Source organism: Anabrus simplex, chromosome 1, assembly GCF_040414725.1.
Source record: "Anabrus simplex isolate iqAnaSimp1 chromosome 1, ASM4041472v1, whole genome shotgun sequence".
NCBI lineage: Eukaryota > Metazoa > Arthropoda > Insecta > Orthoptera > Tettigoniidae > Anabrus > Anabrus simplex.
This window is the reverse complement of record NC_090265.1, coordinates 1,164,194,082-1,164,210,388: the sequence shown is the minus strand read 5'-3', so window position 1 is coordinate 1,164,210,388 and position 16,307 is coordinate 1,164,194,082. Positions and strand designations below refer to the sequence as shown.

The 16,307-nt window shown below is 38.8% G+C and overlaps 1 protein-coding gene across 1 annotated transcript in view; it reads right to left on the bottom strand.

Annotated features, from left to right (window-relative positions):
• RanBP3 (ran-binding protein 3) overlaps window positions 1–16,307 on the bottom strand; it is a 345,810-nt gene that overhangs the window by 83,050 nt on the left and 246,453 nt on the right. The window contains exon 14 of the mRNA XM_068225428.1: window positions 12,716–12,811. Within this exon, the coding sequence (XP_068081529.1) occupies window positions 12,716–12,811 (96 nt within the window). The remainder of the gene's footprint in view (window positions 1–12,715; window positions 12,812–16,307) is intronic.

The following is a 16,307-nucleotide window of genomic DNA, read 5'->3' as shown; positions in this document are numbered from 1 at the left end:
CCGACAGTGGGGGTCAAATCCACTATTTCACGGACGCAAGCTCACAACCGTGCGTCCCTAACGACATGGCCAACTCGTCCGGTCGTACCGAGTGCAACAGCCTGCCTGAATATTAGCGGGAAGTAGCTGAGAGTTAGATAACTTTCTTCTTTAGCATGTATTCAAGCTATTCAATCCCTACTCTGAGGCACTGGTTGGAATGAGCAGAGTGCATATTTAACGGAATAAAGGCAGAGGAGTGTTCACGGCTGTCTGCGGCCTGGTTATTCCAGCTCTGGAACTTTGGACTGTTAGATCAACATCGTAGTAGTACTGTTCGATCAACATCGTAATACTGATCGTTAAAAGTGAGAAAATGTGCAGTTTTTCATTTGATCGAGTAGATAACATTGCTTTTAATTGCTACTTTCCTACTGATGTTTTTGTAATGACCTATGTTGACTTCAGTTAGGAAAACCACAAAGTCAGGTCTTTCTGAAAATCCTGTAGCGAAGCACAAGTACATCAGCTAGTCCTAAATACTTGAAATTATCTACCTGTTCCAGCTTTGCATCACTAATGTGACATTCAATTATGTTGAATTTCTTACCTAATGACATCAATTTAGTCTTCAAAAGGCTAATTTTCATACGATACTCATTGCACTTTTTTCAAGTTCCAAGATGTTAGACTGCAGGCTTTCGGCACAATCTGCCATTAAGACCAAGTCGTCAGTATAGGCCAGACTGCTTACTATATTTCCACCTAACTGAATCCCTCCCTGCCACTATACCTTTCAGCAAATGATCCATGTACACTACGAACAACAAAGTTGAAAGATTACAGTCTTGTCTAACCCCTGTAAATACCTTGAACAAAGAACTCATTCAACTATCAATTCTCACTGAAGCCCAATTGTCAACATAAATGCCTTTGGTTGATTTTAATAACCTACCCTTGATCCCATAGTCCCCCAGTATGGTGAACATCTTTTCCCTTGGTACCCTGTCATATGCTTTATCTAGATACACGTAACATAAACACAACTGTCTATTCCTCTCATAGCATTTTTCAATTACCTGGCGCATTCTGAAAATATGATCTTGACAGCCCCTCTGTGACCTGAACCACACTGATTTTCATCCAACTTCCTCTCAACCACTGATCGCATCTTCCCTTCCAATATGCCAGTGAATACTTTGCCTGGTATACTAATCAGTGAGATACCTCAGTAGTTGTTGCAATCCTCTCTGTTCCCGTGCTTATAGATAGGTGCAATTACTGCTTTAGTCCAATCCAGAGGTACTTTACCAATATTCCATGCTAATCTTATTACTGTTTTAAGCCATTTCATCTCTGCCTTTCCACTATACTTCACCATTTCAGGTCTAATTTCATCAATTCCTGCTGCTTTATGACAATGGAGATTATTTACCATCCTTTCTACTTCCTCAAGCATAATTTCACCAACATTATGTTCCTTCTACCAGTGAGCTTGGTTGTCCGTGACACCACCAAGATGATTTCCTTTTACGTTGAGAAAATTTTTGGAATACTACCTCCACCTGTCCAGTGATTCCCTGAGATTTATTATGAGTTCACCTGAATTACCCAAAACACTGTTCATTTCCTTTTCCCCTCCCTTCCTAAGATTCTTCATTACTCTCCAGAAAGGTCTCCCTGCTGCTTGACCTAGCCTTTCCAGTTATTACCAAAATCTTCCCATGACTTCTTTTTGGATACAACAACTATTTGTTTCACTCTGTTTCTTTCATCTATGTACAATTCCCTGTCTACGTCAGCCCTTCTTTGGAGCCATTTCTGATAAGCCTTCTTTTTACGCATACAAGCTGCTCTCGCTTAATCATTCCACCAAGATGTTTGCTATTTCCCATTTTTACACACAGCTGTTCACAGGTATTCTCTTGCTGTTGCTACTATAGCATCCCTGTATGCCACCCATTCTCTTTCTATATCCTGAACCCACTTATTGTCCACCTGTTCGGAACTTCTCACTAATTATATCCATGTACTTCTGTCCAATTTCCTCATCCTGGAGATTTCCTACCCTTATTTGTTTGCACACAGATTTCACATTCTCTATCCTAGGCCTAGAGATACTTAGTTCACTACAGATCAGATAGCGGTCTGTTTCATTAAAAAAAAAAAAAAAACCACCTGTAAATTTCTAACAGATTTACTGAATTCGAAGTCTGTTAAGATAATCTGGTACCTCTAGCCTCCCATGTGTAGCAGTGAATAGCCTTATGCTTAAAGAATGTATTCATACCTGCTAAACCCCATACTAGCACAGACATCCAGCAGACTCTTCCCATTCCTATTAGCTTCCATATCTTCCCCACATTTACCAATCACCTCTTCATATCCTTCAGTTCTATTTCCAACTCTCGTATTGAAATCACCCATTAGCACTATCCTATCCTTGCTGTTGACCCTGACTACAATGTCGCTCAATGCTTCACAAAACTTGTCAATTTCATCCTCATCTATACCCGCACATGGTGAATACACTGAGACAATTCTAATTCTAATTCTTCCAACTGCCAAATCCACCAACATCATTTGCTCGTTTACGTGCCTAACAGAAATTATGTTGCATGCAATAATATTCCAGATAAACAGCCCTACCCTAGACTCTGCCCTTCCCATACCTGCCAACGTTTTGAAAGGGTTCTCAGTAAAACGCACACATGACAAAAAATCTAACGATTTTCTACATACACCGGCTTGACGAAAATAATCATACTTCTGGGATACAAAATACAATTATTCATGCTTTAAACAGGATACTCAATGAAATCATATCTACTTACATCAAGGGCCAATGATTTGTAGATGAACATAACAATCAAGAAGAAATCCATGTTAAACAACAGCAGGCAGGGTGAATATTGGTTGGGAGCATACATAACGGAACTTCCTTGATAAGTTAAGCAGATATGCAATAACTGAAAAGGGCTTTGCAGAATAAAACTTGTTTAGCGTAACACAGGCAAGATATAATACACAATGCAAATCACATAGTTGTGGCCTTTTTAGCTTCCTGCAAAAAGTCATGAAAAAATGTTTTGTCATAACAGGGACCAAAACTTCTGGTCTTCAAAATAGAAATAGACTCCAGAGATCCATTGGACATGGATGATCTGAACTCTCTTCTATTTTTCTTCACAAGGCTGAAAACACATTCACATTCTGCATTACTATGGGGTATGGTGAGAATAGAGAGCATTACTCTAGAAATTCGATTGAACTTAAGAAGTCCATCAGCTCCACAAATTCTTATTATTTATGCCCAACTGGAATCATTTGCATCATCTTCATTTGCAACCGCTGTGTCATCTACCTGAAGAGCTGTGAACAGCCTCTGAAGCTCGTTCACCACCTCATCTGTAGTTTCATTCTCTTCCTTGCATAACATGATAGGAGACATTTCCAAGAAAAAACAAATGGAAGAAAACTGTGCATCTTCAATTTTTTCTGTCTAACCTAGCAACTTGAGCATGCTTTAACACATCATCCTTGAGTGGACACTTGTTGCTGATGTAGTCACAGGCAGTACAAAAGTAGTTTCTCACTGATGAAAATCCTGAAGAGTATCCTGGAGATCACTATGTTCGAAGTCTGAATGCCAATAACTAACTAATCATCACTGCTTTGATTTTCAAGTTGTACTCAACTTCAAGCAATGAGGAGCGTTTGAGAATTTTGGGCTTAAGAAACTTGGTGAACAACAGCTTTAGACCATTACAAGTTCTAATAAAAAGTGAACTTGTGGGGAAGAAGTCTGAAGGGCAACATTGAATTAGTCAAATACAGGAATAGTTACATGAAGGAAAGTGCAAAAGGCCTTGTTCGAGTTTGAGGACAAGAACATGAACAATTTTTTCTCACGTGCTGTAGCAGAAGTCTTACTTTTTAGATAGATAGATAGATAGATAGATAGATAGATAGATAGATAGATAGATAGATAGATAGATAGATAGATAGATAGATAGATAGATAATGCCTTTATTGGTGGCGAAGTTAGGGTCAAGGCCCTCTCTTACACTTAACCACTAGATGAGTATACATTTACATAACTTATAATTTCGAATACAAATAAAACAAATAATAATAATGAAAGAATCCTTAATTTTAAAATACACAAAATAAAGTACACTTAAATTATGTAACTACAGTAATCCATTCATTCACCTCATACATCCCTTCATTCACTCAACAATTATCCAGCAAGTCAGCGGGATCTACCCAGCAAATGCTCGTGGCAAGCCACTTTAAACTTGCGATGAGGATTGTCTCTAACGTTCACACGTAGCGAATTCCATGACCTAGACACAGAGATCATGAAGGAGCGGTTGTACACAGCAGTGTGGTTTACAGGTATGGCAAGAGAGGAGGCAGATCTTGTATTGTGTTCATGACAGGACGAGAGGTAAGAAAAAAAATGAAGACAGATAGTCGGGAGTATTAGTGGAAAGTACTTTGTGCAGAAGTGACAGCATGTGAAGTTCACGGCGCTGGTGCACTCGAAGCCACGACAGCTCCTTATAATAAGGTGATATATGAGCATCATATCGCAGATTAAAGATATATCTTACGCAGCTGTACCGGCTCCAGTCCAGTTTCTTGTTACTGTCACAGGTTATTTTAGTCAACACAGTGTCACAGTAGTCAAATATAGGTAGTATCAGAGGGTGAATTATTTGTACTTTAAGGATGGGTTTGTCACATTTGAAGAATATGCTATTATTTTAGGGGCATGTGTAGTAGCAGAATCAAGAATTCTCTTCTTCTGATACTCTTTGGATCCACTTTGTTCAACTCTAGGTATTCTGAAAGATGTCAAGCTTGTGGAAATGTTTTGAGTACATAATATTACTTCTTCCCTGAAGAAAGAAAGAAAGAAAGAAAGAAAGAAAGAAAGAAAGAAAGAAAGAAAGAAAGAAAGAAAGAAAGAAAAAAAGAAAGAAGCAGATCCTACTGGTCCAGTAGTCTATCCAAACACATCTGCCTAAAGATAAAACCACCTAGTACATAATTGCTTCAGAATTTTCTTTGCCTCTTTATTGTGCAAGTTTTGAAATTTCTGAAGGTGTTCTTTTGACACTCTTCTCTATGAAATAATATATATCAACAAGGATCTCATCCACTTTAAGTGGCAATCTTCCAGCACCTTTTTTAGCTGCTAGATTAATCAGGTGGCAAATGCAACCCTATGATGGCAATACCTGGTTGAACTTCCTTCAGAACTGTTGAAATCCCGTTTTTGTGTCCTATCATAACAGGAGTGTTGTCGGAGCAGAAATCCACACCGTTTTCAATTGGTACGTTATGAGAATTCAGCTGTGATAACAACGGGTTCCCTATATTTCGCCCTGTTTAGTCCCCGTCTAATGCTGGTATGGATAGCAGAGTGCTCACTACTTTTTCCCGTGGAAAATCACAGAATGTAACAACAATAGGATACAACCTGGAATTTGTATCATTGCTTCCATCCGTTGCCAAAGAAAATTGTCCATTCTGAAGGCACATAACAACTTCAAATGATTCATTTTTGGCCATTTTATTTACAATGCATGTTGTTTCCGAGTGACCACAGCTATATTTCTTTGCAACTTCTGATGTGGGAAACATCATCTTCAATAAAGCACCAGCACGATCATTGTGTTCCACCAAAAAGGAAGTAAACAGACACTCGGCCCTAATAACGTCACTGTCATCGTTTCCATACTTGGCAAAAGGGTGTTGATTTCCTTATTATCTTCCTTATATTTAACATAACTTACGTGTTTACCGCACTTCACATGATTACTTAATTGTTTCTTCCACCATGTGCAACATTAATAACACACCCACATACCGTGCAAAAGGAAAATTTTTCTCCATTTCTAGATTTTAGTATGGATGGAAAATCAACAGAATATGATTCTTTAAATGTCTGAAAATACTATTTCTTGTTAGATTTATTCATGAATCCTACAATAGGAATATAGCGTATGAAAATGTCCGAAAACAAAGGTCCCGATATTTACTGAAACATAGAAAGGAACCTGGATCACTGAAAGTCACATAAAATTATAACAAACACCCAAGGCAGTCAAACACTCCATTAAAACATGTGAAAGCATACAAAGTCTTAAACCACTAAACGAACACAACGCCAACCTTGTGAACAAAGAATGAACACATGGGTAAAACAAAAAAAAAAAAAACCCACACACACGTGGAACGAATGTAATTAGTCCAAGGAACACAGGAAACTGTGAAGCACGAAGTTATAACACAAAACTCAAACACTTCATTAAAATAGGTCATAACCTTAAATGGCCAAAACATTCAAGGAATGCCAACTTCGTGAACAAAGAACAACGCTCACGTGGTCAAAGAAGATAGGTTAAATCACATCAAGCAAATGAAGCGGAATAAAGAATTCGTGGAGCAGAGCCTTTACAGTTAAAATTGAAATAATAAATAAAGAGGTTCAACCTATTCGATACAAAAGAATAAGAAATGCAGTGATTACATTCTTATTTAACAATAAGTAGAAGTGGTACCGGTTTCGACCCTAGTCCAGGTCATCATCAGTCGATTAAAACATGAAAAACAATGCATAGGAAAAAGAAAATAAAAGATCAAGTTCACTCTGAATCAGTCATTTTGATATCGCCTCTTCTACTGATTTCATGTTTTAATCGGCTGATGATGACCTGGACTAGGGTCGAAACCGGTACCACTTCTACTGATTATTAAATAAGAATGTAATCACTGCATTTCTTATTCTTTTGTATCGAATAGGTTGAACCTCTTTATTTATTATTTCAATTTTAACTGTGATACTTTTCAATACGGAACAATTAAATTTTTATCTTTAAGAGCAGAGCCTGTCGACACCTGACATTCACATGGAAGAATAGTTATCTCTGCTTTAAATTCAATCCCAATGACAACACAAACATCGACTATCGTGGACTTGCCTTTGACCCATGCAAACAATCGATTGTACGGAAGTGAGGTGATTATTGAATGTTAACGTTTCAAATTATTGTCTGCGAAGTCGCAAAATAACACCGTCCATCTGTAAAACCGTAAAATGCTGCAATTTCCGTACATTTTACGGATAAACCGTGAAAGTTGACAGGTATGCCTTCCCTTTTTAACACCCGTCAAGTATACTTTATAATCTCCTATCTCTTCCTCCTGATCTCCCCTTACCTGAATAGCATTTACTCCTAGCACATCCAGATGCATCCTCTCTGCTGACTCAGCCAGTTCCACTTCTTTTCTTCCATGGGCCCCATTAATGTTGATCGCTTCCCATCAAATTCCATTTCGTTCGCAAAGTTGTTTCCAAGGAGTCCCTCGCGTGTCAAATGGAAGTGGGCCTCCGTTAATTGCTTGCTTAAAATGTTCTGAGCTCGGTAAATACATGAAGCAGGATGTTACCCTACTTACATATACAGTTGAACCTGACTTATACGTATATCAAGGGGAAGAGAAAAAACTACTTGTAACTCAGAATTACTTAGAAATCAGACTTACGCAATACATCAATATTTACTGAAAAACCAGTAGAATGTGTAAATCCTTGCAAATAATAAATACATTAAGACAGAAAATATTTTGAACTTGGTCCAGCCTTAAAAAAATAAGATAGTTTGGCTTGTTTCACTTTTCTAGCATTAAGAGTATAAACCTCCTTTAGAAAACTTAGTAATGAATTAAAAGCATTTTCACTACAACTGTTCGCACTGATGTAACGCCTACACACTTCGATTGCACTTAACACTTCACACAGTTCAGGGGTCAAGATTCAAGTCGTTATCTCCACCTCCAATGTCACTATCGCTTGTTGCTGGTCCATCACCGCCGCGTTGTTGGCATACGTCAGCAATAAACTCTTCACCCGGTAGTTCTCCACATACAGCCAGATTATCATCGAAATGCACAAAAGTATCGAATTCTCCACCCTCTGGTAGCGTTAGCTCATTGCCAGATAAAACTTCGTCCCCATGATCATCATTAGAGACAGCTTCTTCTAGTAAGGCACCAGCTTTGGGGAAACAGTTGCTGATTGTGGACGAAGACACCTGCTTTCAGGCAGCCGAAATAAAATCCATGGCTTGCAGCAAATTAATGGAGAGAGGTTCATTTCCTGCATCACTCAGTGTTATTAAATGTTGAACCAGCATTTTTCTATAATGCACTTTGAAATTTGCAATGATGCCCAAATCAAGTGGTTGTAGAACACTGGTACAGTTAGGAGGGAAAAATTCCACTCGGACTTTCTCCAGAACGATTTGAGGTGGATGTGCTGCACATCGATCCATAAGAAAAAGGATCTTCTTCTGTTTCTTTTTTAGTTTTTCCAACCACTGTTCCATTGGATTCGTATTCCGTAGGTTTTGTTTTCGCACTCTTAAAACACCTCGGATTCTTCGATTTTCCTATCAGAAGTGGAGGAAGTTTGTCAGATCAATCTTCATTCGTGGCGAGAAATACTGTTACACAAATTTTACTTTTCTTCCCTCCATGGCATGAGTCACCTTTTTCAGATAATGTTTTATTAGGAATGAGATTGTAGAATCGGCCGGTCTCATCGCAGTTGTAGATGTTTGGAGGCAGAAAATCACTTACGATACCCGACAGAACCTCTTGTTTCCAGTGTTGCACTGTGACGTCGTCCGCAGATTTTGAGTCACCGGAAATTGTTCTCCCTGTGATTCCATGACGATCTTTAAATCCTTGCAAACATCCTGACGAAGCCTTGAAATCAGCAGTGATAATCATCATTTCAGATAAATCTATCGCCTTTGCCTACAGCATGTCTCCACTGATTGGTAGAGCTGCAGCCCGCTTTTGACGAAACCGTATGAAAAGTGCTTTCTCCAAATCTACGTACCATCCTTCTTGCTGACGGCTGTGTTTAGGTCATTTTGAACCCAGTTTTAAGAACTGATCCAAAATAGCGTTTCTTTTACTGATGATTGTACATAGTGTGGTATAAGCAATCCCTAAGTCTGAAGCGATTAATTTTTTGTTTTGTGTGGATTAGCGTCCACTTCTCGTATAACTTTTCCTTTTTCTGTTCTCCATGGCTAATCAAAAGCAACTGGATGACAAAACGACTGTTCAACAGTAAACACCAGATACTAGCATCGTGGACATTTTACTTCTCCGTTGTTCCCACGAGAGAAATTCTCATATTCAAACAAATTTACTGCATTTTCTTTTGTTTCCGCACCCAAACCGCCCACTTTGCTTATAATGTATCTTAATCTTTGGCGGCGTGTCAAAAACAACGAATGTAGAGGAAGAGCGAAGGGGACTCGCCTTTGTTAAGCCGCTAGTAAGTAAGCGTCAACAATGTCACTCGGCAAAACTCTATGTTCTGTTTCAGCACCGAAACCCGATCGCTCTACTTCTGCCCACGCCGACAAAGAGGAAACTTCGTAAATACAGTAGTTCCTTTTTTAAAAAGCACATTCTCATTACAATTACGCAAAACTCAGTTATATTTCACTGACATTTAATACGTATAACAGCGAATTACGTATAAACGGATTACGTATAAGTAAGGTTTAATTAACACTCTTTTAAATTATATTTTGCCGGGACCTAAAGGAAATTACGTACAAATACGAATTACATAGAACAGAGTTATGTATAAAGCAGGTTCAACTGTATTCCAAGTGAGGATCTCTCCTCTAATGGGTTAGGGACCTCCAGTGGATTATATAGCCCTAGCCCCCTGAACACAAGGAAGGCCATGACTCAGAATATAGCGACTGGTATCCCGACTCTCAGGACCACTTACTAGGTGACCCAGTCGTTAACAATGCTTCACGAACTAGGACGTGACTACAGTAACCCACACCATGAACATTAGCAAGTTGAAATTGAATACGATGCTTTTCCGGCTACACAGAGATGACTTCATGTTCTGAAGTTCCAAATACTAGATACAGCCTCAGATCCCGCAGATGATGATGAAAGTTCACATCCCCTCCACCTTCAAGCTGCAGGAGACGTTCAAGTCTTCCTACTCAGGTGAGTCGTGGTTCCTGTAGCAGTTATGTGGCCTGGAAGATTGATAATGTGTCAGGTATGCACTGAATTTGTTTTGGAGATAAATAGGCAGTCACAGCATGTGGTGAGTTGCAGCCAAATGGGAGCTCTTCCTCAGCAAGTGACATTCCCTTTAAATGGAATACGTGAAGGATTATTTCAACCGCATCAACAGGACCACATATTCAAACTGAGAATGTCCCCTCAGGCATTCACAACAACAGTTACAAGATCATTCATCATATACAAAGAATAATAAGTGTTCTTCAAAATAAATATTTTCCAACACTCCAATAATATTAGATTACATTGATAAGAGACTTACACATCCGTAGAACATTCTAATGTATTTCGACCAACCAAATTTAACTATACTACTGTAATATTACAAAGAATTTCCAACTTGACCAACAACCCCGATACTTAAACTAAGAATGTCTCCATAAAATTATAGTAGCAGGTCTATTATTAGGGGCCTACAAATAAAGAAAAGTTGTTCATGATAACAACCATATCCAAATATTTTAATATTACAATGAGGCATAAAAATGAATATTGAAGAACATTCTAGTATATTTACCTACCCTATTTAACTGTGTACATTCATAAAATGTGTTTTAAGATCAAATGTACCTATATTTTATAAATATTACATGTAACAACACACCGATATGTTCAAAATCATACCAAGATAAATATTTTAAAGTGTTATAGCAACTTTGTCAATTGGAATTCAAAAGTGTTCATATTCAGAAAACATTTTTTTAGAATCAAAACATGGTGTTTTATACAGATACAATATTAACCCAATGGAATTTTAAGACATATGTGTGAATACATCAAATTGCATGGACTTTACAGTTAATGAATGTAAATAGTTGTAGACATACTTTATGTGACATATTAGATTAAGTTAAGTGTGTATGCATGTTATATCTTCCCCAAAACAATGTACTGTATCTAGGCTGAAGTTGACCTAAAGGAAAGGTAGAAATTCAGTATGCACAGCAATTAGTTTTATAGCATCATAAGGATTTGATATGTTACAAATCTTCGTGGAATATCTTGTAGAGGAGAGAAGAGTTCACTGCGACAGCCAGGGACCCACCCGCCGTCCCCCAGAAGTACTTTTACAACCTAATACAATTTATCACGCACCACTGTTCATCGCTTAACTACGCAACACCATTTCCATTGGCTGAGACAATCGGATATGACGTCACTTCCAGCAATCAAGTAAAATGAATTCCGTTACCAACCTGCGAACAATAAATACACAACTGACTCTGCTATCGCCGTACTAAATACCCCCAGACCCCCTCTGCTTGATCGTAGTCCAATGGCATTGTCACTAACCGGACCTCACCAATCCAGACCAATGGTTTTGTCACTAGCCGGAGCTAACCAATCCAGACCAATGGCTTTGTCACCATACGAGATTTGTAAATTCAAAAGTAGCACCACTGCACCTAACTATGTACGACTAGTTCTTAAGATCAATAGTTGGCAGCCCTGTCCATTGCACGATCACGACCATCACGAGAAGTCAGCGAGGGACAAACAAATGACAGTGCAAATGCGCCTAGATGTGTGCACTGAACTTTTGCCGGAATTAGATTTAAGTGTGTATGCATGTTACTGTATATCTTCTCCCAATGATGTATCTAGGCTGAAGCTGACCTAAAGGAAAGATCGTAACTAGTCCCGATGTATAATAAACAGCAATAATAGTATAACATATGGTACTGAATAGGTGGACCTGCCCATCCTGTTGAAATAAATAAATAAGGGGCTGGTGAACCACCCAGTATATTTACCATACTCATTACTGTACAACTGAATATAGTGGATTATCAGCTCTTTGTATTTAATATTATGTGTGATCTACACTGCTCCAGTGCCTGAATTGTTATATTTGTAATTAATTGGATCAAGTAACAGGGTTACGAAAGTGGCCTATGCTATCTAAGCATTTATTTTACCATGTTCTCTCTCATATGAACTTCACTGATGCATGTCTCTGAATATACATTCATCAGGAACACCATTAACAACTCTCATTTCAGATAAAGATACTATGACCAAATCAATATCATTTACTTACTACACCATATGACCTGCGAGTTGAAAGTCATGTCATTTATCTGTTAAAACAAACACTGCCGCCGCCGCCACCGCCACCACCACCACCACGACCACCACCAGTATAACATATGTTCCATCTTCAGATTAGTAGGCAGTCAAAACTGTAGTTGTATGAAAACATTACCATCAATTCTGTATATTTTTCAAACATCATCTACATTCATCAATTGCATGTGATGATTGTTTCACTACCAAAATTCTGAATAAACAATCACTCATCCAACTGAGGAGTTCCAAGTAGGTACTGATCTTATCTTAACACCAGGTTACTTTCCTCTTATTACCAAAGTGCTAATTTGAAACCATGAAGAAAAACATCTCTAATTCCATCTTTGAATTACTGTATATTCAAAACACTTTTACTGTTCTCATTTATTCTTCTTCCAACCACATCCACACATGCCATTAAAAAAATTTAAAAAAAGGAAAAAAAAAAAGAACAAATTACTGCCTGCACATTATGAGAAACTAGCAACAGCAACAAAAGTGATGATATAATACTCACCATAACAAGAAAAACTTTGATCTGGCCAGTGTTATCCATGGCTGTTAGTCGCACACTTTTGGAACTTGGTCTCTCCGCAACCATGCCTGGCCATATCTGCAAACACATACACATTTATTTCATAAAAACAAGGTTAGTTTACAGAAAAAAAAAAAAAATTTAAAAAAATAGTGCTAGTGAATGACTGAAATAAAAGCACTGCTGTATAGACGTAAACATTAAAGAAACCAAACTTATTACCTGAAAACTGGTGTCCAAAAAAAAGGCTTAAATTGGGAGTGTCTCTTGTAACTGACAGGATTTTATAAAAAAAACAAGCTAGAGCTTGACGGTCCTAGATGAGTTTGTTACATTTATAGTGAACTTCAAAGTGAACTTCTTAATAATGTTTATTTCTTTCAATGTTATTTTTTCTTCTAGTTATTTAACATTGCACTAACACATCAAAGGGTTGCGGTGATGCAAGGAAGGGAAAGGGCTAGGATTGGAAAGGTTAGTTTACAGAAAGAAAAAAAAAATAAAATAATAATAATATAAAAAATAGTGCTAGTGAATGACTGAAATAAAAGCACTGCTATATAGACGTAAACATTAAAGAAACCAAACTTATTACCTGACATAACTGGTGTCCAAAAAAAAGGATTAAATTGGGAGTGTGTCTTGTTATGGACAGGATTTTATAAAAAAAAACAAGCTAGAACTTGACGGTCCTAGAAGAGTTTGTTACATTTATAGTGAACTTCAAAGTGAACTTCTTAATAATGTTTATTTCTTTCAATGTTATTTTTTCTTCTAGTGGTTTAACATTGCACTAATACATCGAAGGGTTGCGGTGATGCAAGGAAGCGAAAGGGCTAGGATTGGAAAGGTAGCGGTCGTGGCCTTAATTGAGGTACAGGTCCAGAATTTGCTTGGTATGAAAATGCGAAACCATGGAAAAAATCTGCAGAGCTGCCAATGGTGAGATTTGAACCCACCATCCCTCAAATGCAAGCTTGCAGCTCCATGACCCTAACCGCACAGCCAATTCGCTCAGTTTTAAATGTCCTTTCAATTGCCAAGGAATTTCACAGTTGCTGGGCTGTCAGAATTTTGTACTCAAGGAAACTCTTCTTCAACATCCCACTAACTAACAAGGAGTTGTGGCACACAAACCCCTCCAAAAGCCATTATCCTTAGCTATGTCTGAATCTGCTATCATGAAAAAAGACCACCAACTGTGTCACCGACATCACCAAAAATAAATTAGAGAACGAGAACAATTGGGAGAAAGAAAAACAATATGGCACAACCACCGTAATGGGCCTTGGACTACCAGGCAACTGTTACTCAGCTCAAACACCTGCATATTACTAGTGAGACATGGTCAGTGTGACAGATCCTCTTGGCTGCTATTCTTCGTTTCTAAACTGGGTTTGCCACCTCACTGCCAGAAGGTATACAGTGAATGAATCAAACTTAAAGAGGAGCTTGAGACACACTGGAAGTTCTAAGCTGATACTAGTACCATCTTCTCTCTTCCTCCGTCACCTTTATCCAGGCAGTTCCTGGGTCAGGCTGTGGATCAATGACCTCCATCGACTACTCACACCTCCCCTGAGACACAAGAGATGCGCGTCATTTCTGGGGTGCCCTCCTTACATCTTTGTTCTGACTCACTCTGATGTTAAAAAAAAAAAAAAAAAAAAAAAAAATAATAATAATAACCCATGTGGGGATTTACCGGTTAAGTCCATCGGGCGCGTCCCATGGGAATTGGGGAAGCTCGCTGGCTCTGCCACCAGCAGAGTCAGAGGGTAGTAGGGAAATAAAATACCACCGTGAAAAAAAAACTGGTCCCTTGCCAAGGTTACGGCGAAGACTGGTAAATGACCAGAAGCCAGAAAACATCTTGAGGCAACCTCTAGGGCTAACAACCCTAGTTGAAAACGGATGGGTACCCGTCCAAAGCAAAGTCAAGTCAAAAAGCATGATGGCACAACATTTCGAGAAACATACCCCAGGGGGTAAATCTTCGGATAAATCCCTCGTCGTGAACGCCACAGCGCACGAGTCTCGTTCGGATTCTGGGGGAGACTCGACATCATGCAAGAGACAAGTCGGAGCGTCTCTGTGTACCCCGAAGAGTCAAAAACTCAGGCCAAAATCTAAAACATTTCTAGCAACTTTCAACATAAATTCACTTACACAAACTGGCAAGCTGAAAACCCTCACCAAAGCTCTTCACGAAAATCAGATATCCATAATGGCCCTACAGGAAACAAGGTATCCAGATGAAGAGATTTTTGAATCCGAAGGCTACCGATTTTTCAAGAGTAAAGCGCAAAGAGGAATCCTCAATGGAGCTGTGATGCTTGGAACCGCGTTTGCTGTTAGAACCAAGATCCTTAAATCGGTTGCAAATTTCGAACCTGTGAATGACAGATTGTCTATACTCACAATTAAATGCGCGAACAAAACCTACGCCCTAGTTAACACACATGCTCCTACAAACGATAAGAACAAGTCTGATCCAGACGAAGTTGATAATTTCTGGGACCTACTGGATGAAAAATTAAACAAAATGTCAAGCTTCTTTTGGGTGACTTCAATGCCCAACTAGGTCGTGAACAGAAGTACAAGAAAGTTATAGGAAATTACCCTGCTCACGAAAGAACCAATCCCAACGGCAAAAGACTGGTGTCCATTTGCGAAAATCACAATCTGCAGGTCATGTCGACCCACTTTCGCCACCTACCCTGAAAGCAAATGACTTGGCGTTCTCCCGTCCAAGCTCTCGGAGAGTTCCAAATTGATCATGTTGCAATCTCCAGGAGAAACAGCCCTGAGATTATGAATGTCAAGGTAAAGAAAGGCATCAATGTGGCCTCAGATCATTATATGTCTCTTAACAAATTCAAACCAGTTCCGCAAACACAAGGAAGACAACCAAACAGATCACACGCTTTGACAATGATAAACTTCGGCAAAGGGTCGAGGAGTTCCAGGAGAAGGCTAGACCAAATGACTGTGACTTTAACAACGCCAAAAGTCTCCTTGTTGAGGCCGCTAAAGACGTTGCAGAAATCAAGAGAAGCAAAAAGCATGCCTGGTGGAACGGTACCTGCGAATCAGTCCTCCAAGAAAGACTCAATGCGTGGAAACAGTACTACTCTACGAAATCAGAAAATGATTGGGAAACCTACAAAAGAATGGACGGAAGAAAGTTAACTAAAGAAATCCTTCACTTTTTTGATTCAAACCCTAAAACCACAATTCCCCGGTTTAGAAATACGAAAGAAGACTTGCAAATGCTACATATCTCAGCTGAAGACGCCCTTAACAGAGATCTCTTCCGCAAGAAAATATTGACGAACGGGCTAAACCGAGACGAGCAACCGAAGAGAAGACACGGTGCCCCTTGGACAGAGGAGCGTAAGCAGGCCCACTCACAAAGAATGAGGGAAATTTGGGCTCTAAAGAAGCCCAAGTTCAGTGTCAAATGCAACAAGACTTAACGTGCTCCTTGATGGCCCCAGCGAATTATAATAATAATAATAATAATAATAATAATAATAATAATAATAATAATAATAATAATAATAATAATAAT